The sequence below is a fragment of the Typha angustifolia genome, chromosome 10 (assembly GCF_048772165.1).
Source record: "Typha angustifolia cultivar Huaian chromosome 10, ASM4877216v1, whole genome shotgun sequence".
NCBI classification, from domain to species: Eukaryota; Viridiplantae; Streptophyta; class Magnoliopsida; order Poales; family Typhaceae; genus Typha; species Typha angustifolia.
This window is the reverse complement of record NC_133248.1, coordinates 9,664,384-9,688,978: the sequence shown is the minus strand read 5'-3', so window position 1 is coordinate 9,688,978 and position 24,595 is coordinate 9,664,384. Positions and strand designations below refer to the sequence as shown.

The window sequence follows — 24,595 nt, the reverse complement described above, 5'->3', positions numbered from 1 at the left end:
AAAATATACAATTAATACATTGATGCATAAATTTACATTGGTAGGTAGCATAATGTCTTAAACATTATCACTCAACATCTTCCGCATCTCGAACTCCCAATTTCCTGATAAGAAGTCACATTAATTATAAAAAATGTTCTTGTCACTCCAATATAATGGAGACTTAACAACTAACATGTACATAACCTAAGACTCACTATAAAAAAAAATATGTTATGTGACGGGAGCCAAAGTTTTGATCATAAAAAATGACATCTTTTGTAAGGCCTTTTTTTTTCTTTTTCTTTTGAGAATTATTTTCTCAATGAAAATATAAAAAACTACACCAAACTTGGACGACAGTATGGAGTACCGATAAAGAAAAATTAAAAATAAAAAGAAACAAAAGGAAAAATAAAAAATTAAGGCAGTAATATAGGTAATAAACAATTTAAGCTTTGGTCAAACTTTCTTAACCATGGAGCGTTATTATTTACGTTTATAAGAGAAATTGATAATAATAATATTCGCTCGCAAACGCGGTCAGACGGCCGACGGAATCAGAAAGCACGTATCCAATTCCCATTTCATTTCCATTTCCACTTCCATTCGTCTCCTCTTTCTCCCAGATTCCTTCTCATCTCTCTCAGCAAACCCAAGAAGAAGAGAAAAGATAGACGACGAGGGCGAAGAAGGACGAAGAAGGACGAAGATCGCAAGAACTCGATCTCCTTAGGGTTCTTCGTCTCTCCGATCCGTTCGCGTTCGATGAAGATTACCTCCCTCCTCGTTCTCAAGTGCGCCGCCGCCGGGGAATCCTCCTCCTCTGGGGGGTCGCTGGAGCCGGTGGTCCTTGCGAACGCCTCTGACGTCAGCCACTTCGGCTACTTCCAGCGCGGCGCCGCCAAGGAGTTCATCCTCTTCGTCGCTCGCACCGTCGCCAACCGCACCCCGCCCGGCCAGCGCCAGTCGGTCCAGCACGAAGGTATCGTCGTTAATTCCTCTGCCCTTGTTTTCTTTTGACGAATCTCATGAGTCAAATAGATCTTTCCGGAGAATTTTGGGAGAAATTAGACAGTTTTAGGACGTTTCTGGTTAGAATTCACCATTGTGCAGATGATTTCCGGTAGACACCTCTGATCGCGTTGTTTGACGATGAAACACTTTTTCACAAATAAGCAAATCATCAGGCATTAGTGAATCGTTAAAAAAAAAGGTATAGCACGAAACACATCCTGCACATACTTCTTCTTGAATTACCTTATTCTCCAAAAATAATGTATTGGAAACTTATTGCTAGAAATTGGTCAATGATAATAATGTCCGCTATGAGTAAATATAATCTCTTGATTTGAGAACAATTTGACAAGAGTAGTCATAAAGCTTTTGTCAGTTTACCTAGATTTTCCCTATGGCCTTTAGATTTGTTACCTGAGATGGGGGATGTATCTTGTCATTGTCAAGGTGTGACAATTAGAGAGATCTTATCTAGATCATTATGAGGCACATGCTTTTTGAAAATGAATCTATTAGAAGATCTCGTACAAGTCTTCAAATGCTTGCTAAAACTGAAAGTAATATTTCGATTATAATTTTGAATCCAAAATGAAATCCTTTTTTTTTTTGTTATGATTTTCTATGATGAACCATAAGTGCAATATACCTTTTCAGTGGCTCTGTGTTCATATCTATTACATACTTTCTGATATTGCTAAGTAACTTAAATAGATGAAGTTCAGTTATCGAGTTCTTTGAACTAGTATAAACTATTTTAACTAAGTTTATTTAAAGCATCTTTCATTCTTTGTACTTTGTTTTTATCTTTTTATTACTTGTTCTCCATTCTTCCCTTTTGCATTATTACCATGCTTAACAGTCAAATTGAAGAACTCATTGTTGGTAAAATATGAAACAAGAGGAGTAAGTACATTGGATGATCAAGATTTCTATTCTAAAGAAAATTGGTAATCAAAGAGAGATATTGTTGCATATTTAAGGTGACTCAATTACTGAACTCTCAGGTTTATTAGCACTTATGTCACTTGACACCAATGGACATGCTTGCTTTTTTGCAGTTTCATTTGTATATTTTCCCCTGCTGAATTATTATAGTATAAGCTCTGACATACTCTCTCTCTCTCTCTCTCTTTGTTCTTTTATATAGAATATAAGGTCCATTCTTACAACAGGGATGGCCTTTGTGCATTGGCATTTATGGACGATCATTATCCTATTCGAAGTGCCTTTTCTCTTCTTAACAAGGTATGAGATAACGATTTAGTGCATTGACTATACCCTGTTGCATTGCCATCGGCCCAAAGGCAGAAAACCCTAATTTGTGGTTTAGATAAGAAAAAAAATCCATATTTGGACTTTGAAGATTCTTTGACTTTCCAATATTGTTTACTAACTTCGGCTCTATGTTGTCCCATGAATTATAACTTTTCTGAGTTAGAAGAGAATTCTATATCAGTATGGTTTGATTATTATTCTACTTCTACTTGAAGCTTATTTGTCATATGAGAATTTCTGTTGTTGCATAGATACCTATTACATTTTGATAGACAAACAAACACATTGACATATTTTGGTAAGAGCTGACCAGAAACTTAATGCTAAAACTTTAGTACACAATTCTAAAAACTTTCTAACTGCTAAATGTACCTCAAATCCCAAATATACATGCTCTGTAATAAGGATCTCATCAACTATGATCTTTTTAAGTTGATCTGTAGACTTAAAGAGTATTCTTCTCTTTATGCCTTTCAGCAATTAGGATATACTATTGTCATTCATACTTATTTGCTGTTCAGCAATTAGGATTACAGATATTTGTAGGGTAGTCTCTTGTTTTGCTTAATCTTCTTATGGGGACTTCTTTGGAGCCTTCTAAGTTGATTGAAGGGACATGAAATGTTACAGATTTTGTGCATGCATATGCCTACATTGTTGCATGAGTTGTAATCATAGTCAGATACATAGAATCAAGATGAAAAGTTTTGTTAATATGGATTGTCATGTCCATCAGCACGGTCGGCATAGCTCAGTACATATTGTGCCAGTAAATTATTGCCTGCTGCTATGGAGAAAGTATTTCGATACTCCCTCATGGTCATTGTCAACATGTGCTACTAGGAATTTATCATATCTTACTTTAAATAAATATAATTTGGAGTCTCTTTTATCCCCTTTAGAAACCTACTGTAGGGGCCTAGAAATGGTTAAAGATTGTTTTTTTTAATGTATAAAGACTATTCAGTATGTCAACGGCTCACCAACTCTACACGACACGTGCCAATAATACATACTTCGCCGATAGCCCTGTGTTGAGCCAAGGTTAGCACGCCTAGTTCCTTTGGCACAGAAATCCTGGAATTTTATGAATCCTTCGGTATCTTCCTTGATTTCTGTATGACTGTACTTTATATGAAAACACAAGTTCTGAATTTGTAAACTTGATAAAGATATTTCTTTTAATAGTCTTTTTAAAATTTTCAAGTAGTCACTTATGGTAAGATGTAATACTTTGAAGGTACTAGATGAATATCAGAAGGCTTTTGGGGATTCTTGGAGAGCAGCAAAGACAGATGCCACTCAACCATGGCCATACTTGAATGAGGCTTTGACAAATTATCAGGTTTGTAAATTCTTCTGGATCTTTGTTCTTTGAGGAATCTTACCTTTCTCCAAACCATGTAACAACAAGTCAAATAAACATCAGCACAGGATACTATTTGCTTTTTCCCTCTTTTTTAGTCTGCTTTATGTTTTTTACAGACTTTTTTTGTATGGTTAACTGGTTACTTCGTCCATATTTTATAGAAGAGAATATAGGCGAAAGCTATTATGGTTTCAAATTATATTTGCAAGAGATGCTTTCTTTCCTCACAAGGAGAATATTTTTCTCTCTTTGTTCTTTCAATAACGAGATTTAATTATAATCTAATCAACTTAACTTCTTCCTTGTTTACTACACCTAACTGTTTGAATGGACTTTTGAAATGAGGTGGTAGAATAGGTGGAAATTGTGGTGAAGGGGAATATATTTGTGGATGAAAGAGGTGAAATGAAAGGGAAAGGTGGGTTATGGACGGAGTATTAGAGTGAAGTGAATTATCTTGGGTTAGGAAGTAAGGAAAACATTGAAACAATATGAAGGATAACTTGATGGGTTTGAAAGAGAAGGGAAGGGTTTGCAAGGGGGACACAAATCATGTTTTGGATTTGATTAAAGGAAATACAGTTTAGTGGACTATCCTATCTTGACTTTCGTGCTGCTGGTAGCCTCAGTTCCAGTTACTCTTGTAGATATGTATGATTTGTAATGCACATAAGAATACTTTCACTTAAAACTTGTCGCGAGCTGGAAGCACTGTATCTATGTATGTACTGTGTTTGATGATACCTTTTAGTTTATCACTTTTACCTTGAATTTAGTGCATTACATTGCAAAAATTTACTGTTCCATATTTTGTTTGTTTTTTCCCTAGGATCCTGCAGAGGCCGACAAGTTGCTGAAAATCCAGCGGGACTTGGATGAAACAAAAATTATTCTAGTAAGTATTGATCACACACTTACACAGAGCACAGAATCTCATGCAAGCATACACATACCCACATGGTTGAGAACATGATGCTTACTTGATACTGAGATGTAGCTTCTCCTTATTGTGTCTTTGTTCATGTTCGTGAAAATTGTTACAGCATAAGACCATCGATAGTGTGCTTGCACGGGGGGAGAGATTGGATAGCTTGGTTCAGAAGAGTTCAGATTTAAGTGCAGCTTCCCAGGTATAGTCATTTTTCCTCTAGAAGATCACTTACCTGCTTATGAAAGCTTGACATAATTAACAGTAAGCATACATGAGCTCACAATAGCTTGGCATAATTGTGTAGCTGTATTAAGCCCAAGATAGTATTTTGATTATGCAGTTAGACAATTTGCAATACAGACAAATTATGATGTTCTCTGTTATTGAAAGTTCTTAGTATACATGATTGCCACTATTCTGCCGTGAAATTGAAATATTATAGATTACTGAAGAGATTTGTGTTGTTCTCCTCTACAGATGTTCTACAAGCAGGCCAAGAAAACCAATCAATGTTGTACTATTCTTTGAAATCGACCAGGGATCAAGTAAATATTGGTCATGGGTGAAACATGGTGTTCTGGCAATACTTAAAACTGTATCAGTGTTCTGATAACTATGAAAAATATGTGGGAACTGAGATTATTTATTAGGCTCTCTAGCTTGCTGAATCTTCAGCACTATATATTTCTTTGTTTTTCCCTTTAGTTATGCTGAAGAATTTGAGAGATTCATCACTGATAGGTTACAGAATCATTTGTGATGATTATACATTTGAATGTGACTGTATGACTTGACTCTTTTTTATTTATTTATTTGTATGACTTGATTTAGAAAAGCACTTAGCACTGCTTTTCTCTTTTTTTTCTTTTGAGAGAGACAGAAATAGCCAGAATTTAACAGTATTTCAGTTAAACCAATATCGCTAGGATTCGAATTCGAGCACATTCATATACTATGAAAGGCAATAAGAATGTTGCAACTAGAGGATGAAGTTGATCTTTGGATATCTGCCTTGCATCGACAAATTATTTTCTTCAGAAACAACAAACAGTTCTCACATTACATACGGACTGAATTGGGAGAAAAAACAAATGCAGATTTTGTGGTGTCACCGTGATACATTTATATTGTGTTCATCTGATGCATTAAACAAATGGGATCAGGTATTGGTTCAACTACCCATTTATCATATTGCTTCATATCCCACCTATCCACTACTTATCGATGACAACTTCGTGTCTTACTCGATTCTCTCGATGTTGCTTCCTATTCATAAATCTATTAAAAGGTTGCCCCGTCACTATAGATCTCTGATACATAATTTGGTATTCCTTTATTCTGATTCTGATTGGTGTTGTTGGCTGCTCATGTTGCACAGTGGCATATTGCGCAGAATGTACGCCAAGATATGCCATGCCATTTCCTCGCTTTCTAAACGTCTTTTGCTTGAAATAATTAAGAAACATTGTGTTGAATAATAGCTCTACATTTCGTCACACTGGACGTAAGACTACTTCTATAATAATATTATCCAGCTAATTAGCACCGTCAACAGGCTCCAACTCGTGATTGCGTGGCCTTCTTACTTAAGAGTTAAACATATCTCATTGTGTATTAAAAACTTTAAAAATAGCACTGCTGGCTGTTTCGTGCCCAAGATTTCTGTTAAGATAAAAGGACCACTTTACAGCAGATCCTCCCTAAAGACGGCGGATGTCACACCCGCATACTAATTCCTATGCGCCCCACGCGTATATTGATCTAGTATGGTATAAAAAAACTCCACCTTCTCGTGCTTCTCCTTGACGCAGTCCTCCTCCTCCTCCTCTTCTCAAGTGAACACCAGAAGACAAAAGCCATAACTACCTCAACAGTGAGTACTACAGGGAGAGAGCCGGGGCGTTATCCTCACCCCAGCCACGAGGCGTCGCTAACGCCGAGTACGCCACGTGTCGCCGAAGCTTCCATCGGCCGTAGATAGCCCTATCCCCTCTGTCTCTCTCCTCTTTCCATCCCCCGTGACGTCCACCTCATTTTTTTCCTTTCAATTACTTATTTTTAATACTCTCCTTTATTTTTACCCCTCCTCCTTATAAGGATACCCCTCGCGTATATAACTCGCCATTCTTTTCCTCTCCTCCTCCTCCTCCTCCTCCTCCTCCTTTTCCTTTATTCCTCTGTTTCCTTTGTTGCGAGCTAGATCGAGCCATGGATCACGCGGCGGATGCGTATCGGACGGACCTGATGACGATAACGCGGCACGTGCTGAACGAGCAGTCGAGGCATCCGGAGTCGAGGGGCGACTTTACCATCCTCCTCAGCCACATCGTCCTCGGATGCAAGTTCGTCTGCTCCGCCGTCAACAAGGTCTTCTTCTTCTTGTATCCATTTAATCGAATTCCGTGGAGTAGATTGTTCTCTTTGGTTCCGCTATTGGTTGTTGCATTGCTCTGTTTGGGATTAAACTACTAAATTTAGAAAGGAAGCGTAGAGGAGTGGAATTTTAATTTCTTGCAAGTTTTTTGTAACAGGCTGGCCTCGCAAAGCTCATCGGACTTGCTGGAGAGACCAATATTCAGGCGAGTGCTGGTTGACTCAAAACTCGATTTTTTTTTTTGTCTTTTTTTGTTCTTATAAGAATGGGGGATAAGAAATCTTATTCTTGCTTGCTATCTCGATGTTGAGATCAGGGAGAAGAGCAGAAGAAGCTGGATGTGCTGTCGAACGAAGTCTTCGTCAAGGCTCTCGTCAGCAGCGGCCGCACCGTAAGCGTTCGAAGAATGTTGTCACAATTTTCTGTGATTTTTTTCACTATATAAAGAATGGATTCTGAGATGTTCTTTGTGCAGTGTATTCTTGTTTCTGAAGAGGATGAGGAGGCGACGTTTGTGGATCCGAAGCTGCGTGGGAAGTGCGTAATAAAACCCTGCCTCTGCTCTTGAGTGACCCCATGTTTGATCATTTCGACTTATACTGAGATAAGAAAATTTTTGGACAATGATTGATTTGGGAGTGCAGGTACTGTGTCGTCTTTGATCCTCTGGATGGTTCCTCCAACATCGACTGCGGTGTTTCCATTGGAACGGTATGGATTATTCCAGTACCTTAGTTTTGCGTCGTCCTCGAAGTCTAAATTTCATAATTTTAGTCTATGTTTTACGATTCATTTTTCACAATTTCAATTTCTTCTAGTTGTCAACAGAAGTATCGAGATTAGTATTTGACAAATCTTAATTGCTTAGGAATTACTCAGTAATTTTACATCGAGTGGTTTCCTTTATACTTTTCTTAACTTAGTAAGCAACACAGAGTCAGTCTCCTTGGGAATTTCTTTCTCTTCTATCTTACAAATAAATTAGACTAATTATCTCTCTACGTATTTCTTTTTGGCAGTTTGTTCTCTCATAAATTATCTTTTTTCCATCTTTTTGAAGTATTTCTTTTATATTACATCAATAATTCATGACTTCACTTTTGGTGTAGATTTTTGGAATATATATGGTTAAAGATCACGAGACTGTCACTCTGGAGGATGTCCTGCAACCTGGAAAGAATATGCTAGCAGCTGGGTATTGCATGTATGGGAGTTCTTGCACGGTAAATCACCCTAATTGCCCTTCTTTTACATGCCAATTTTGCGCAGAATTATGAGGACATCTTAATCCTGCACCTTATTGACTTTTTTTCCTGATCATAGTTTCTTAAGAAACATTATCTAGTTGAATGCAAGCATATACATCCTTTTGCAGAGTTGCTCTTCAGATTTTTATCTCTACTTATGCTGTTTATGTTGATCACACCACTATACTGATGGGACACTATTTTATTGCAGCTAGTATTGAGCAGTGGAAATGGTGTAAATGGTTTCACTCTGGATCCATCCCTTGGGGAGTTCATATTGACACATCCAGACATAAAGGTCTGTGCAAAAATGATCTTAATTAACTTACATTATTTGACTATCAGGTTTGCATATGATTGTCTTTATTTCATCCTCTTTCCCTGTTAGCCGTTGGTAATTGATATCAGTCACACATACACATTAACCAGTTCTCTTTCATTTTTTGGTAAGACTCAGATAGTACACTTGATTTTATGTAGATACCAAAGAAAGGAAAAATATATTCAGTGAATGAAGGAAATGCGAAAAATTGGGATGGACCTACAGCAAAGTACGCATAATTTGATCTGCTAGTTTCATTTAGCTAAAAAGTTTTAGCCGAGTTAGCCATCATCCATTGATTTTTTTTTCAGGTTTGTGGAAAAATGCAAGTTTCCTCAGGATGGCTCGTCACCAAAATCTCTTAGATATATTGGAAGGTATGTATTTCTGGTGATACTTGTTAACTACCGTTGCCATTATTTTTAAAGCATATTTACATTTTCTTCTCAAAATGCTCCTGAAGGAGTCTGAAAAGGAAAATTAGAATTGCAGAGTAGTGGAAAAATGCATAGGAAAGTATGTTGGTATATTGATTCTATAGGCTTTCATTAATTTACATCCCATCCACTCCACATTTGTGTATCATGGGTAGTTCGTTATCATATAAATAGATGTTACAATGAGACAATTGGGAGCATTGATGATTCAATCTGTCGACATCTTTCTCTGAAGAGCTTGAATCATAGTCTTCTTAGTTAAAGAATTGTAACAGGACATCAGATTAGTGAGAAAAGATCTTCTGTAAGATTACAAGAGATGTAACTTTATATAATTTAAGCAGCTTGTTTCTCATCATTCTTATTGCACGAACGTGCTTTCTCAATTGTCCACAGTATGGTTGCTGATGTCCATCGTACCCTGCTCTATGGAGGCATATTTTTGTACCCTGCAGATAAGAAGAGCCCAAATGGAAAACTACGGTATGTGCAAAAATAACATTTTTACTTGTCTATCAGCAGTGAACTGCTACATTTATCTACAGTGTGATAGAAAATCTCCTTGAACTACTACACTGAGGTTGGTACATCTCATTTAACAGTGTTCTCTATGAAGTCTTCCCAATGTCTTTCTTGATGGAGCAAGCAGGAGGTCAAGCTTTTACCGGAAAGCAACGGGTAAGAATAAATTGCTCCCCTCTGTCTGATTAACATTTCCAGCCTAGAACAACTTTACGTTGAATTTTATCTTTCTTCCTAAAAGAAAAACTTAAAGTATACATATCTCATTGAACCTATGCCTCTTCCAAATTTTGCATCAGAATCTCACACATAGTAGATGACATTTTGCGTTTACATTCAATTCATACTCCGATTCGCAGTACCTGAACTCATCATGCTATCTATTGTCAGCATAAACTATTTCTAACCCAACTTTAACATAGATTAACAAATTTCTGATCATCATATATGCAGGCTCTTGATTTGGTTCCTACGAAGATCCATGAGAGGTCTCCCATCTTTCTCGGCAGCTACGATGATGTTGAACAGATTAAAGCACTCTATGCTGCAGAAGAGAGCAAAGCCTGATCCAAGAAAACTAACTTCCTTAGATGCACCTTTAATGCCACCAATATTTCTGAGATGCTATTTGTAACCAAGTTCTCCCAGCCATTTATAGGCTAGGCAAAGTTACATACATTGCCTCATAATTTCATCAATGCAACTGCAGCTGCAGCTGCAATGCCAAAATCGTATGTTTCTTCCTTCTCCTTTCTGTTCTCGCTTAAGATGCTTTGCTATCTTCCTCCTTTGACTTACAGTAAATTGTAGCAATAATCATCTCAGTTTGTTAACTAGATGACTTAAATATCAAAGGTAGGAGACTTGTACTCAGAAATCTCTCATAAAAATTAGACTGTTGACTGGACCCATTCAAAAGTTCAAGCTTTAAGGATGGCTGCATTTTTATCGGTTTGATGTCATTATAACAAAGTCGTAGTCAGAATCTCAGATAACTCAGTCCTGGAATCAATGGCAGTTCATTGACATCAATATTTTTCGTCATAAATTATTAAAAATGACTAAACTATCTCTACTTGATATGGACCACTGTATGTTAAATGTCTAAGCTTAAAGTACATAAAAATAAATTAAATCAGACCAAACCATTGGGGAATAAACTATAACTTACTCTTCTTTGTATTTCCATGAATCCATACGGACTACTTTTATTCTTATATTTGATCCATCCAACCAAATGCAGTTCGAAAACTTGAGGTCTTTCTACATGAAATTTTTAAAAAAGAAAGATAAACCTCTGCACATCACAGATAATTAAGATTGTCATGTCTAACCCTGAATCTTGTAATATCCTCCGAGTGACAGGAAACTTATCATCTGTCAGGAACTTTTCTCAAAGTGCAGCATTATCTATTATGATGCGATTTTCCTAATTATGTCCTTTATTCCTTTACTCATCCTGTTTGAGTTTCCAAGTTGAAGAGACGTGACAAGTATCAAACGCTATTGCATGCACCCCTCTAATTTAGATACTCTTAAATATTCTTACTTTTATGTGGATACGGATACGTCTCGAACTTAATTAACTATTAAAATTCCATCTAATTAATTATAAAAATTAAAATTACGTTTATTCTTATTTGCATAGGTTCAAGATCTATATCTTTTCATCTGTTAAATTACTAAAATTCTATCTTATAATTTGTCAAAAAGTAATGAAAAATATCTAGGCAAAAATCATGAATTTTGAGGTGTATACACGCAAATAAGGAACTTTTGGACCCCCAAAAGAAATCCATTAAAACAAGCAGTGTAACAAGAAGCTTTGTGAAAATAATTTATTCATCACTCAAAGATGAAACGACTGCGAGATTGATCTTGGTAAATCCACAGTACTGACAAATTACAAATGTAGCATATATGTGTAAAATATCACTAGTTTGATAGTCTGACAAGACAATTTTTATGCTCCATTCAACAATAGCTGGAGCAACAAGGTTATTTGTTCTGTGTGGCAGTCTACCGCCTCAAGCTCTGCAAAATGTACTGCGCATAGAGGTCCCTGAGATTATCAGAAGCACAATAAGTTATGGTTATCATTGATTAATTGGAATGGCATCATCTTATGAAATAAACATGAAGATTTATCAACGTCTCTATCATCCTTCAACTAGAATTGCTTATCAAATTTATCTTGATGCATGTATCGAACTACCAATAGCTACCATAAAAGATACACGATTCAGGAATGTCTCTGTTTTTATTTTTACCAGTAAATCGGAGTTGAAAGCAACTTACATGGAGTGCTGGATGGCCTCACGAGCAGTACTTGCAGGTAAGAACTCGTTGACAGCAACCTCTTTGTTCTCATTTTTCTTGTCTGAATAACTCGTTCAGGAATCCAGCATCTTGCAGTTGAGCCAGCATAATTATTATCAAACTAACATGAATGTAAATATGTAATCATACAATATAGGATACAGTCTTCAAAGAAGCGTCGGATCTCTTGGAGACGATGAGGAGAGAGCTCACTAAGCTCATTGTAGTGGCGGTACTCAGGATCATCAGCACAGACTGCTATAATCTTATCATCTTTTTCCCCCTGTTCAAGACATATAGATGATCCGTCCTCATTAGGTCTAAGAGCTAGGAATGAACACATATCAGACAGTGGAGAATCCATACCACTATGTGCTGTTCTTTTCCAAATATGAAAAGGGATATGGGATTTATATGGATACTAAAACAGATACAAATTGGAAATTAAACATAGGTTTATTCTGTACATGCATCAATAAATAAAATAATGATCTATTACATTGTTATTTATAAGATTTAAATATAGAAAGAGGTGGTTGTACATTTTGGTATTACTTCAGCCCATGTTTGAATCTGGACCACGCTATCCAGATAACAATACAAACCAAGGTTCGGTCAGATATGAATATTATCTGACCCATTCTCAGCTCTATTGAAATAACAAATTTGCTTTCAAAAAAGAAGAGTACCTGGTCAATCATGGGCATGAGCCCAATGGCTCTGGCTCGGAGAAAGCAACCAGGAAGAATTGGTTCCTGTTCAACACATGTACATGTGAAGTAAATTTTGTGAACTAAAAATGGTAATAGATACATCTAACAAGGTGCATGTTGCTGTATAAAAGATTGAAAAAGTATGGAATAATTCATAAACTTTGAGCAGTGCAAAGAACGGCTTCTTTAAGATCATATAGATTTTCTCACCTGCATCAGAACCAAAACATCAATTGGGTCATTGTCTTCACAAAGAGTCCGTGGAATGAAACCATAATTATGAGGATAGACTACCGATGAGTACAAGATACGGTCAACCTGGTAACAATGTCCAATAGTAGATTAAAATCATTGGAGTATGTTACATGGAATAAAATAATAAATCAACAGAATCCCCTTAGAATGAAGAGTATACCAGTAAGATGTCAAATTATCTGTAAATACATATCAAAATTAAGTCCCTATATTATATTTAATAACAATCTATTTATCTTTATGGTCCTTCATATATTTGATATGATCATACAAGAAAAGAGATAATAAAGTGGGTCCTTCGTATCTACAATACACACCTTAATCAGTCCTGTTTTCTTGTCAAGCTCGTATTTGACTTTGCTTCCTTTTGTTATCTCTACCACCTGTGAGGATGTACAAAAGAGGACAAAGAGCAATGCTCACTTAGTACAATTAATTTCACAATAAACCAGAAAGATAATTAGTTTGTCGATCATATATCATATTCCATTGTACAAATCATTTATAGTTGTCTTGCTCATACAGTATCATCTATTTGTCTAGCTATGTTACCAATTATAAACAGTAACACAGTTAAAATTTATGCACCTATTATAGTTAATGGACACGCAAAACATTTATTTCAATTCTATAACATTAGAATAGTTTCTGGGAAATTCTTTCAAGTCCTTTCAATGCAACATGCTTTTGTAAGCTAAGCAGGAAGCACAATAAAGGGAATTTACTGTTAAATACTTATAATGAATGAGTTACAGTAATAAGACAGCAATCTGATGGAAATAAGAGGATCCTTTTACTTCAAGGAGGGCCCATCAACTAGCAATGTGCTAATAAAAAAAAATCTTAAATATTCAGTTAATTTACCTGCCTTGCATAATATAAGCATGTACACAAGAGTTGCTAGGAAAGCTCATTATGAACACATCATGAATTTAGCTCCGCAGATCTATGATAGGAGGGTCATATACTTCAAGAAAATGTGTACAACAAAATCTAGTTAACCGTAGCGACATTATAGCTTTTATCTTTAAAGAATCATCTTTCTTTAATTTCTCAGTAAGGCTTGCATGTTATGGGCATCCTTTAATTGTGGTTGCTCATCTCTTCCAGTAAAGAGCTATTGGTTTATTTTACCCTCTTATTTATTTGCAATAATTTTGTTGATTAGAATTTCTCATTATACAAATATTCCCTGAGAAATACAAACATATGATACCACTAATATGGTTACCATACTATGGGATAACATAAGGAAAGCTTTAAATTAACATAGCGGATCCTAGTCAGAATTTTCATCTTCAAATTTCTGTTTTGTTCCAGAGTACCTAGCTCATACTTAACAAGCATACTTACAACATTGAACACAGCAGGAGCTCCAGGACCTGCATGTAGAATTACATGGTTAATCATAAGGCAGGGCTTTTTAATATAGTCAACAAAATGTAGGAGATTATATGCAGAAATACATTAAAAAACAATATAATGATACAATCACACAATCTTATACCTATTTCAAGATCATGCCAAGGATGTGCAGCAACAGATCTCCTTGACAATGATGACAGGATCCTTTCATTCAGCCGTGGAGGTTGGCGTTTCTCTGGAGCAGCATTCCCATTTTCTTCACTCATTTTCTCTAAGAAAAAGTGAAAGTATGTCATTAATTGTAAAAGTTTCCCTATGTCAAAAAAACCTCTAGTGAAAGACTTAAATTAATGGCCAATTACATATTGCACATCATAGCTACTAGAAATTATATACATAGAAATCTTATCACAAATAAATTGGAAAATGGGAATTGGAGTTTGACTGGACGCAATTTTCTGTAGACATAGCACTATAGGGATCAAGAGCTGTACAATTTTCACAATAACATTGCATCTCTCCTTCCTTTTCTTTTCTCTTCACCATTTCCTTTTATTTCTTTGTCAAAACCATCTGTAATCTAACGAAATGGGCAGGTACGAAATACATTGCTGATCCTTTACCTAAAAGATTAAGCTTTTCGGCCAAATGATTATGTAACATGTACAAAAGAGGCCACATTTCTTTCTTTGCCTCAAATCTCTAGATCTACTTGACAAAATCTTCCATTCAATGAAATTGTAAATTTTGTTCCCAAAGATACTCAAATACTGTCAGAGTTTCCCCGTCAAAACTCCAATCTATGCTCTTATAAGCATGTCATGTTACTCAAAACAGACAGAAGAAGATCAATGCAACCAAAACCACAAGGCAGGTAACAACTATATCACCAAATTAGAACTAAAAACCTAACCACTATAAGATGAGCATCGCACAGCAATTCACAAACAGCAATGAATCCAAAAGAGAAGGGAATAGAGTTGATCACCTTAGCAAGAGAAAGGAAAACCTAGAGATAGAGGAGGGGATGAGGTGAAGTCACCGTGCTGAGTTTCCTGAGCTCTCCCTCCATATTTATATACAAGAATGGAAAAGGGGGGGTGGAACCAGGAGTGCTCGCGCCGAGGACTGGCACGTGGGGGAAGCACTAGCCTCCTCCTACCCCCATATGACCGGCGCGAACGGCGGGGACGCGTTCAAACCTCTCTGCCTCTACGGACAAGAGGAATGGCACGTGTCCTTTAGTACCTTCTTGATAATCTGGTCCATTGTCTTGGTGTCCATTTAACAAATAAGAAGATTACGGGTATTAATGTGTTAAAATACTCTTGTTCTGTATGCGTTTTCCTCGAAACACTTGCTTCACTACTCAGTACCCACCAAAATAAAAATAAAAAATTATACACATCGAGTTCCGATTGGCTTATAACTAAGATCATATCTTCCAAATGTAAAGGAACCTCGCTTACCTTTGATAATTTTAAATTTTGAAGAGGTCTTATTTGGCAAATTATAAATCCTGGTCAGTGGTCGTGCTACCACGTGTTCCTGACGTGGAGATTTGTTCGGACGCACCCCAGATATTGACAACCAGGAAGTCAAGACAGCAAAACGCATTTACTTTGAAATCGATCGCTTTTGAGTCCTAGCTGACCTGGCACCTCTTAGGACAGATTAGCTCGCAGAATAATACTTTAAAAAATTAAAAAAAGAGAAATTTTCTTATATATTTGATCAAATTAAAAGTCAAATAAGAAAATACTTGCTAGAAGTAAAATTACATAGACATATATAAAATAAATATGGATTAGATTTTAGATAATAAAAATATATATATTTATTTGTCATATTTTTATTATTTAAAATCGGATCGGTCAAAATAATAATTATCTAAATCTAACTTAGGGATCCGTCAGAATATAATAGAAAATATAATAATATCAATTTAAATATAATTATAAGGGGATAAAATAAAATTATATGTAACCAAGGCAAATAAAATATAGTTTTCCCTACTCAAAAATTAAAATGTTGGGATGTGCTATTAATATGTATATTAATGTATCAGACTTGGTTCATGCACGCAGAGTAGACATTCTTATTTAATATCTTTCTATAGCAATAAACATATCCCAGTCGTGTACACGATGGGGGTAAAAAAAACTTGCTTACTTCTGCTTCATATTATGTCGGAATAGTTAGTGTGTTTTAGTTTCTATTGTTTTAATAATAAAGGAAATTTAGAGTAATCCAAAGAAACCCCTTAACAACTTATTTGATCAAGCAACTAACTACTAAGATTTTTCTTCTGTAGATAAAATTCGTAGACAGATAACTTCATTAATGTATTAGAATTACTCCAAATCTATTAACTACAAGTGTTACAATTTAATAATCATCTATAATACCAGGAAACAATACAAGTTTAGCATATCAATTAATTAGGCGAGCCAACCAAGCGGCCGAGTCCAAAGTGTCTAAAGTCAAAGATTGGTTGATTCAATCATCACCGTTTGATTCGAGATCTAACAGCTACAAGTAGCTAATAGGAACCCGAGAGCGCGGGATTAAAGCCGGGGCTAACAAATAGTGGTGTGATGCCGCGAGCTTTTCGCTCCAAATCTCGTGGGGAGAATAGAGGGAGCGAGTCAGGCGGCATTCACTTCCATTTTTGCAAAAAAGCCCCTCTCTTCTCTACCTCTTTATATATTCCGCCTCTATTCTTAACCTCTCCTCTCCCCTGCATTTCTTGATCACCTTTCTTTTAGTTTTATTTCCAAAGGTATGAATATTTTTACTTGCGTTATTTTCTCTTATTTGAATTATACCGTTATTTTGTGCATGAGGAATAAGTTTGTAGTTAGCAATACTTCGACTCCGATAAGGTAGGGAGTTCTCGATATATGTTGACCCACAAGTTGTTCGACGAATTTCCTGAAGGAACGATTCATTGTGGAAATTCTATACTATTTGGTGTTCTTAGCCTTAGGTTAGTCATAGTGAGGTCCTTCTCATTGCTATTTCCCCCATAAGAAATATATCCAACATTAGCGACACCACTCACCATGCAAATGAAGACAATGCTTCATGGCATTGTAATTAAAGGTCAGTGAACTTGTTGTGGTTGTAGAATTTAACACTTCTTCTATTCTCTATTAGAATTACGAAGATGGATACTTTCTTGTTCACCTCCGAGTCCGTCAACGAAGGCCACCCGGACAAGCTCTGCGACCAAGTCTCCGACGCCATCCTCGATGCTTGCCTGGAGCAAGACCCGGAGAGCAAGGTAGCCTGCGAGACCTGCACCAAGACCAACATGGTCATGGTGTTCGGCGAGATCACCACCCGGGCCAAGGTCGACTACGAGAAGCTCGTCCGCGACACCTGCCGCGGCATCGGCTTTGTGTCCGCCGACGTCGGCCTCGACGCCGATCGCTGCAACGTCCTCGTCAACATCGAGGCCCAGAGCCCCGACATCGCCCAGGGCGTCCACGGCCACCTCTCCAAGAAGCCCGAGGAGGTCGGCGCCGGCGACCAGGGCCACATGTTCGGCTACGCCACCGACGAGACCCCCGAGCTGATGCCCCTCACCCACGTCCTCGCCACCAAGCTGGGCGCCAAGCTCACCGAGGTCCGCAAGAACGGCACGTGCCCGTGGGTCCGTCCGGACGGCAAGACGCAGGTCACCGTCGAGTACCGCAACGAGGACGGCGCCATGGCGCCCATTAGAGTCCACACCGTTCTAATCTCAACCCAACACGATGAGTCCGTAACAAACGAGAAGATAGCAAGGGACCTACAAGAGCATGTCATCAAACCAGTGATCCCCGCCAAGTATCTCGACAGCAACACAATCTTCCACCTGAATCCTTCGGGTCGGTTCGTCATCGGCGGGCCGCACGGCGACGCCGGGCTCACGGGCCGCAAGATAATTATCGACACCTACGGCGGATGGGGAGCTCACGGTGGCGGTGCCTTCTCCGGGAAGGATCCGACGAAGGTGGATAGAAGTGGTGCATATATAGTTCGGCAGGCGGCTAAGAGTGTGGTGGCTTCTGGGCTGGCAAGGAGGTGCATTGTTCAAGTGTCTTACGCCATTGGCGTGCCTGAGCCACTCTCGGTGTTTGTCGATACGTATAAGACGGGGAAAATTCCTGACAAGGAGATACTGGGTTTGATCAAGGAGAGCTTTGACTTCCGACCGGGGATGATAGCTTTGCATCTTGATTTGAAGAGGGGTGGTAATTTCCGGTACCAGAAGACTGCAGCTTATGGGCATTTTGGACGTGATGATCCGGACTTCACCTGGGAGAAGGTTAAGGTTCTGAAGCAGAACAAGGCTTAGGGTTTAGGGCTAAAGATTGGTTTTGAGATTGTTAGTTTAATTGTTGAGGTCTAGGAGAGCATGAAAGAGATTGATGCATGTTAATTTGTTGAGGTTTTAGCTTGGAAAATTCAAACCAGCCATTTACTTACTCTTTTATTACTTTTATTTGATCTCAAATCAAATTAATTCCTTGTTATCCATATATCTTTGAACATATTAAGTGTGATTATGCGTAGTAATACCGGTGAGTTAGATTCGATTATCACCATTGGCGTTAATACATAATTACCCACCATCTCCGTTAACAATCAAAAAATATTTTCCCCCAACCTACGGAGGAATAAAATATATCTGAACTTTTAAAGAAACTACATTTAGAAATCAGTGATTTATATGCCAATAATTGATGCTCTTTATTCAATACAGCTGGCCCACTATTTCCAAAATAATAATAATAATAATAATAATAACGACGCTACTAATTTGATATAAACTAATCACTTCGCTTCCTCATCATAACATCAACAATTCCAACTCGCTATTAGATTAAACTTGTAATCGCTGGCCCAAATGCCCCAGCTATTATTCGTTGCTTAAAGCCTTAAAGATATTCCAGTTCTAAATACTGGCGACAGTACATCACTTGAAAGCATAATATTCTAATATAAAATAATAATCCATAGTTAATGTCAGCCCACCTAGCAATTAATTGCTTAAGATATAACCCATACTTGTATCCTACCTTCAGAAGCCAAATGTGAATCCCACGAAGTTATCCCACTGTATTCCAAAAATCCTCATATTCTTTCTTTTTATCTACTATGTAGAGTACTTATATATTAAAAGTCGCATTCCATTACGTTGATCACCGCATCAACTTGTATATATCTATTTCATCTTTCAAGCTTCCTTTCCTACCTTCTTCTCGACTTGTCTATTCTTCTTCTTCTTCTTTTCAGATCCTTTGAAAAGAAAAGAGAGGGCTAGAGAGAGAGAGAGAGAGAGAGAGAGAGAGAGATGGGAACGTGTGCAACAAAGCCAAGAGAAGTGAAAGAGAGTGATGCTCCTCCACCCATGGAGAAGACAGAGAATAAGACATGCACAGAGAGGAAGGATAAGGAGGTGGTGGTGGCCAGGGAAGAAGAAGATGACGGTGACCATGCGGAGAGCAGCCAAGTGTCTCTTGGTGGTCTCTTGGCAAAGGAGATTGAGGTATTAATCTCTGATACATTTGCTCTCAAAAACATTTATTATAACTTGCTCTTATATCATCGGAAATATTGATATAAGTTGTGTTTTTGGTTCTTATTTTCTTTTCTCAATGGGAAATTATATTTACAGACCGAACAATGAATTGCTACATACTGCGCGATCTTTCCAAAATAACAAAAATACTCGCATACAATTTAATATAATGGATAAGTCTAACGAGATAAAGTATGAGTATATGTACTATTTTTTTTCATGGTGATCCTTGTTTATTTCGGCGGGAGATAAGCCACGTATTTTTGCAATTTAGCCCACTCTTTTTCTATAAAATAGGCCCCTCCTCAAATTTCCTGAATTCGGATGATCGATGTGCACAGATTATAAATGGTTCTCAATTTGAGAGTCTATAATCTATATTAATATTGACAAAATGCTCACATAGAAGTTGATCTTAAATAGAGAAGTATTTTATGATTGCCACAGATGGAAGTCAAAGCAGTGGATCAAGAAAAAGAAGAGCAATCTTCCCAGGAATTAATTGAATCTAAAACAGCCCAAATCGTGGCTGCCGAGGAGTCGACTGCAGCAGTAGAAACCACAACCACTGAAACGATCACCACCTCCGAGATCACCGCTGTGGAAGTCGTGAAGGAGAGCGGAGTTGCCACTGAAACAATCACCACCGAGAAAGTCGTGAAGGAGAAAGAAGTTGCCACTGAAAAAATCACCACTGTGGAAGTCGTGAAGGAGAAAGAAGTTCCCACTGAAACAACCACCACTGTGGAAGTCGTGAAAGAGAAAGAAGTTGCTGCAGATAAGAAGGAAGCTATCGAATTGCCAGTCTCGACTTCAGTAGAATCTTGAGTTGAATCCCAAACATGGAAACTATGATCACTTGCTTAATTGAATCCTTTCAGTTTTTTTTTTTCTTCTTTTAAATCCTTCTGTGATTGTTTCATTAAGGTTGGGGATGCATCATGGTCTCTAGTTTGTTGTCTTAATTGTTGGTTCAATTTATTTGTTCTTTCTATGTAGATTTTTGAGTTATAAATTTTCCTCATCCTCGTTTTGGGCATGCATGCGTGTAGTGTGTATGTATGTATATAGTTTCAGAGTGCAATATGTGGATGTTTGGAGATCGATTGAAGCAGAAACTAACTGCAGAATGCCTGCATTGGATCATGTGTTTATTTACGATTCAAGCAGCATTATCATGGATATGAACTAGAGAGGTTTGTCTACTTATGTAATTATATCTACTAGTACCTTAACTTCATGTAATTAGACCTTCTTTTTTTTTTGTTGCTCATCAATACCTACTATTAACATTATTCTACAAAACTTTCATCAATCTACCATTCACTACCTTTTAGATTTTATGTGTTTCAAGAAGCTGCATCATACTGTTACCTAACAATTAATGTAAGTACCCCCCCCCCAAAAAAAAAAGATCTTAGATCTTCTCTCTTTCTTTCTTAATTGCGTTAGATATAAATATGAGATTTGATTAATTATCTCGTGAGCTCCACATAAATCCGGTATGAAATCAATATAGGACATTAGAAGTCTTGTTATTCCCCTAAGGGAGATATAGCATCCCATTCCGAGGTGGGCTGATATATCCCAACATTATTACTATATTGCTCATATATAAAATATAATAAATTTAGATATATAGATAATAAAACAAAAAATCCTAATTACTCAAATTTTATTTTTATTTTTTATTATTAGTATTTTATGTTTTATATTTACTTAAAAATATTAATATATTAAAAAAATCATATTTATATATTTTATTATTAAACATTGTTATATATTTTATTCTATTATTTTGTATTACTTTTGATTTTAATTTTGATTATTTTTAATTGAACATGATTAATTTTTATAATTAATATAGTATAATTTAATGATATTTAATAATATAATTTCATTTAAGATAATCAATATTAGTTTAAAATAGAAATTGACCTCACTATTTTTCTTTATTGAAGATAACAATATAATTTTGTTTCGTTACTCCATATATAATATTGTATAAATCAAACAATAGATTAAATTGTAATATAGAATATCTCATCTTATTCATTCGGGACAATCAAACACACTTTATGAGTTACCGTGTGATATTATTTATATAAAAGAGAATGGCCAAGGAAAAGAAAAGAGGGAACAAGTAAACGAAGAATTTGGCAACGAGTTTGTCATGAATTTGGAATAAGAATCACATCAAGTGATTCATTTCAGGTACTACCTAGCGTCGTGTCGTGTTGCCCACCTTTGTAACTATTTCTAAGCAACTTTTAATTGATGTTTTTCATTTTATTTTATTTTTTTAATCTCACGTGCTTTAGTTAATATATACTTTACATGTGCAAGTAAATCAACTAAAGTTTGATAGCAACAGAGGCTTAGTTTTGAACTAAGTAATACTTTATACATCTACCTACATTATATATTTCTCTTTCTCTTTCCACGTGGTATATAACTCGTGGATGAGCATGTAGAGATTGACCACTCTATGAGATAAAAAGTAACATATATAGCTACTCGATCTACTCACTCTACTCTACTAGAATGGGAAAGAGAGGACTCAACGTACCTTTAAGAAAAGCTAAGACGCGAGTGATGAAAGAGATAAAAAGCTTAAAAAACAAAGGAGCAAGTATCTATTATTGCCACGTCTAAAGTTGCTCGTGGAAAGAAAGGAACGGATGCAATGGAAAAGGAACTCATCGGTCCAAAGTCTAATATTAATGAATCAATGATCGAATTGTCTATGCATACATACATACATACTTACATATGCATTTTTGTTGGATCTATCATCATCACCAACATCATCGTATGCATCATCTTCCATTCCAATATGCTCTTAATCAACTATCATTATCTTTTACCAACCAACTATTAGTAAAGTTGATAGGTAGGTACTTTCCTATGGACCAAAGAAGTCATGAGTTTAACTCTGACTCAAATAATATTATGAAAAAATTATTTGATGGTCGGTGGTTTTGTAGCTTTGCTCGATTCGGTTGATGACTCGGCAGTACAGTTAGTTTAAATGAACAACTTAGCAACGCAACGGTTTGAAGCAGGTCTTGACGGTATTTAATTTGGAACAATTATTCAGTAACGCATATTGCTTAAAACTTAAACTAGGTAGCTAAAAGCTCAGCGGGGCCTAAATACCTCTATATCTAGAGAATGTTAACTTTTTATCCAGCCCATATTGAGCCTTTAAACTCATAAATGATATATTTTAAAAAAAAACTATCATTATCTTTCATATACTTCTCATCAACTATTTGAATTTATTATCTAAAAGTAATATGTATTTAGAATATTTTTAATAGTTTATGGGTCTAAGTATAATTAATATATATTTATAATACATGAGGCGGGGGGGGGGGGGGACCAGGCACGTGTCGACGCTGCTTCCCGTAGTAGCCACAGATAACGGCAGCCGTGTCCCCACGTGTCATCATTTCAACACGTGTGGACACGTGGAAGCAGCGGCTCTGGTGACTTTCTCCCCCACACATTGCTCTCCTCCTCCTTCTCCTCTCTTTCCCTCCACCTCCCAAATATAATACTTATTTCAGTATTCCACGGCTAACTTAAATATGGACCCAAATCTAGTTTATGACAACTTTCAAATAGTTTTAAGTTATACTCGGCTTTTAAAATTGCATAAGAACTATTTGTGGTGTTTGATTATAAATTACTAGTGTTATAATAATTACTATTTCGATGTGATATAAAAATTAATAAATTTAGGAGATAGTTTTTAATAAATAACTAAAATATTCTTTAAAATAGATTGTGAAAAGACGAGAGGAGAGAAAAGTAAGTGTTTATATATAAATAAAGCATACAGTGTAACTGTCATTACGCTAGTTTTTTATAAATATTTATAGAATATTTTTAACAATAATTATTAAGGTAAAAAAATACATATAAATGACTATAACTTTATCGCTGTTTTTTCTTTCTTTTTTGATTTATTTTATATTATCTATAATATTGGTAATATTATGTAGCTTTAGAACCATTCTAAATAATTCATGAAGGGTAAAATAATCTTTTAACTATGAATAGTTAGATTTAATTGAATAGATTTTTTTTTTTTGAAAGGCTTTAATAATTTCTGAGGCAATTACCAAATATTGTGATGTTTGGAACACAATTATGTAAAATTTCTTAGGTAAGAACATCTCAAACCTGAAAATGAGCCTTATGATACTAGTAAGAACAAGCCACAATTGGCTAAATCCATATATTACTATCATTATTCTGCTGGTTGATCTCCAAACAAAAATTATAGATAAAAATCTAATGTGGAATTATATATATATATATTTGACATCCTCTGTTTTCATATGATTTACAGTCTTAACATCTTCTATATGGGATGTCAGCAAAATTGCAAAGTGTGGCAAGATATATACCCTAATTAATCATATTTTGGTAACTCTCACATACACCTATGACACTACAAATTAATTAAGGATAAATTTCTCCTATGGTTTAATCTTTTACCATAATATCCCTAGAATATTAATAATCTGATTGTTTGAGTAGATATAAATTTTATACTCACATAATTTAAAATGATTAAAAAATTTATTCTATGATTGTATATTTAAAGAGAGGTACATTATAATAGTTGGATAATAATTAAGATTTAAGACTTATCATCTTAGATAAGAAAATGTATAAAGGTTGAAAACAAATTTAATTTAAAATTAGGATACGATAAGTAAATTTAATAAAATGTGAAAGACTGTTGGCATTTTAGTATTTATTATGGATGAAAAAATTAAGAAAAATGGTGTTAAATTATAAGAATATGATAAAATCTGATTGATATTATTTTAGATGAGTTAAAAAATTTATATAATTATCTGTAATTTTATTTCTAATACGAA

The 24,595-nt window shown here is 36.0% G+C and overlaps 5 protein-coding genes across 5 annotated transcripts; 4 read left to right on the top strand and 1 right to left on the bottom strand.

The window, feature by feature from the left end:
* The first annotated feature begins 515 nt into the window (after positions 1-515).
* Positions 516-5,484, top strand: LOC140769227 (VAMP-like protein YKT61). The gene is made up of 6 exons (XM_073109866.1): positions 516-964; positions 2,144-2,241; positions 3,512-3,616; positions 4,470-4,535; positions 4,684-4,770; positions 5,049-5,484. Exons 1-6 carry the CDS (start codon positions 748-750, stop codon positions 5,097-5,099), a joined length of 624 nt encoding a protein of 207 aa, XP_072965967.1. The 5' UTR covers positions 516-747; the 3' UTR covers positions 5,100-5,484.
* A 1,162-nt stretch (positions 5,485-6,646) lies between these two features.
* Positions 6,647-10,202, top strand: LOC140768322 (fructose-1,6-bisphosphatase, cytosolic). The gene is made up of 12 exons (XM_073108572.1): positions 6,647-6,938; positions 7,103-7,150; positions 7,262-7,336; positions 7,421-7,482; positions 7,590-7,656; positions 8,055-8,168; positions 8,404-8,490; positions 8,673-8,743; positions 8,826-8,891; positions 9,348-9,434; positions 9,554-9,629; positions 9,927-10,202. The coding sequence occupies exons 1-12, from the start codon at positions 6,780-6,782 to the stop codon at positions 10,038-10,040; spliced, it is 1,026 nt and encodes a 341-aa protein (XP_072964673.1). The 5' UTR covers positions 6,647-6,779; the 3' UTR covers positions 10,041-10,202.
* A 1,084-nt stretch (positions 10,203-11,286) lies between these two features.
* Positions 11,287-15,271, bottom strand: LOC140768323 (soluble inorganic pyrophosphatase). The gene is made up of 9 exons (XM_073108573.1): positions 15,114-15,271; positions 14,268-14,396; positions 14,114-14,142; positions 13,078-13,143; positions 12,716-12,823; positions 12,482-12,547; positions 11,955-12,075; positions 11,772-11,853; positions 11,287-11,535 (listed from the first exon to the last, which is right to left on the bottom strand). Exons 2-9 carry the CDS (start codon positions 14,389-14,391, stop codon positions 11,493-11,495), a joined length of 639 nt encoding a protein of 212 aa, XP_072964674.1. The 5' UTR covers positions 14,392-14,396; positions 15,114-15,271; the 3' UTR covers positions 11,287-11,492.
* Positions 15,272-16,720: 1,449 nt separating this feature from the next.
* LOC140768944 (S-adenosylmethionine synthase 3) lies at positions 16,721-18,579 on the top strand. Its single transcript, XM_073109428.1, has 2 exons — positions 16,721-16,907; positions 17,285-18,579. The coding sequence occupies exon 2, from the start codon at positions 17,295-17,297 to the stop codon at positions 18,468-18,470; it is 1,176 nt and encodes a 391-aa protein (XP_072965529.1). The 5' UTR covers positions 16,721-16,907; positions 17,285-17,294; the 3' UTR covers positions 18,471-18,579.
* An 891-nt stretch (positions 18,580-19,470) lies between these two features.
* Positions 19,471-20,656, top strand: LOC140769181 (uncharacterized). Its single transcript, XM_073109792.1, has 2 exons — positions 19,471-19,664; positions 20,145-20,656. Exons 1-2 carry the CDS (start codon positions 19,527-19,529, stop codon positions 20,523-20,525), a joined length of 519 nt encoding a protein of 172 aa, XP_072965893.1. The 5' UTR covers positions 19,471-19,526; the 3' UTR covers positions 20,526-20,656.
* The last annotated feature ends 3,939 nt before the right edge of the window (positions 20,657-24,595 follow it).

Bases quoted from the DNA above. Each gene is read 5' to 3' on its own strand.
- LOC140768322 (XM_073108572.1), top strand. From the start codon at position 6,780: ATGGATCACGCGGCGGATGCGTATCGGACGGACCTGATGACGATAACG. The intron at 6,939-7,102 runs GTCTTCTTCTTC...TTTTTGTAACAG, and splicing joins TCTGCTCCGCCGTCAACAAG to GCTGGCCTCGCAAAGCTCAT. The intron at 9,630-9,926 runs GTAAGAATAAAT...TCATATATGCAG, and splicing joins CTTTTACCGGAAAGCAACGG to GCTCTTGATTTGGTTCCTAC.
- LOC140768323 (XM_073108573.1), bottom strand. From the start codon at position 14,391: ATGAGTGAAGAAAATGGGAATGCTGCTCCAGAGAAACGCCAACCTCCA. The intron at 14,143-14,267 runs GTATAAGATTGT...TTCTACATGCAG, and splicing joins TTGGCATGATCTTGAAATAG to GTCCTGGAGCTCCTGCTGTG. The intron at 13,144-14,113 runs GTAAGTATGCTT...ACATCCTCACAG, and splicing joins CTCCTGCTGTGTTCAATGTT to GTGGTAGAGATAACAAAAGG.
- LOC140769227 (XM_073109866.1), top strand. From the start codon at position 748: ATGAAGATTACCTCCCTCCTCGTTCTCAAGTGCGCCGCCGCCGGGGAA. The intron at 2,242-3,511 runs GTATGAGATAAC...AATACTTTGAAG, and splicing joins CCTTTTCTCTTCTTAACAAG to GTACTAGATGAATATCAGAA. The intron at 4,536-4,683 runs GTAAGTATTGAT...AAATTGTTACAG, and splicing joins ATGAAACAAAAATTATTCTA to CATAAGACCATCGATAGTGT.
- LOC140769181 (XM_073109792.1), top strand. From the start codon at position 19,527: ATGGAGAAGACAGAGAATAAGACATGCACAGAGAGGAAGGATAAGGAG. The intron at 19,665-20,144 runs GTATTAATCTCT...TGATTGCCACAG, and splicing joins TCTTGGCAAAGGAGATTGAG to ATGGAAGTCAAAGCAGTGGA.
- LOC140768944 (XM_073109428.1), top strand. From the start codon at position 17,295: ATGGATACTTTCTTGTTCACCTCCGAGTCCGTCAACGAAGGCCACCCG.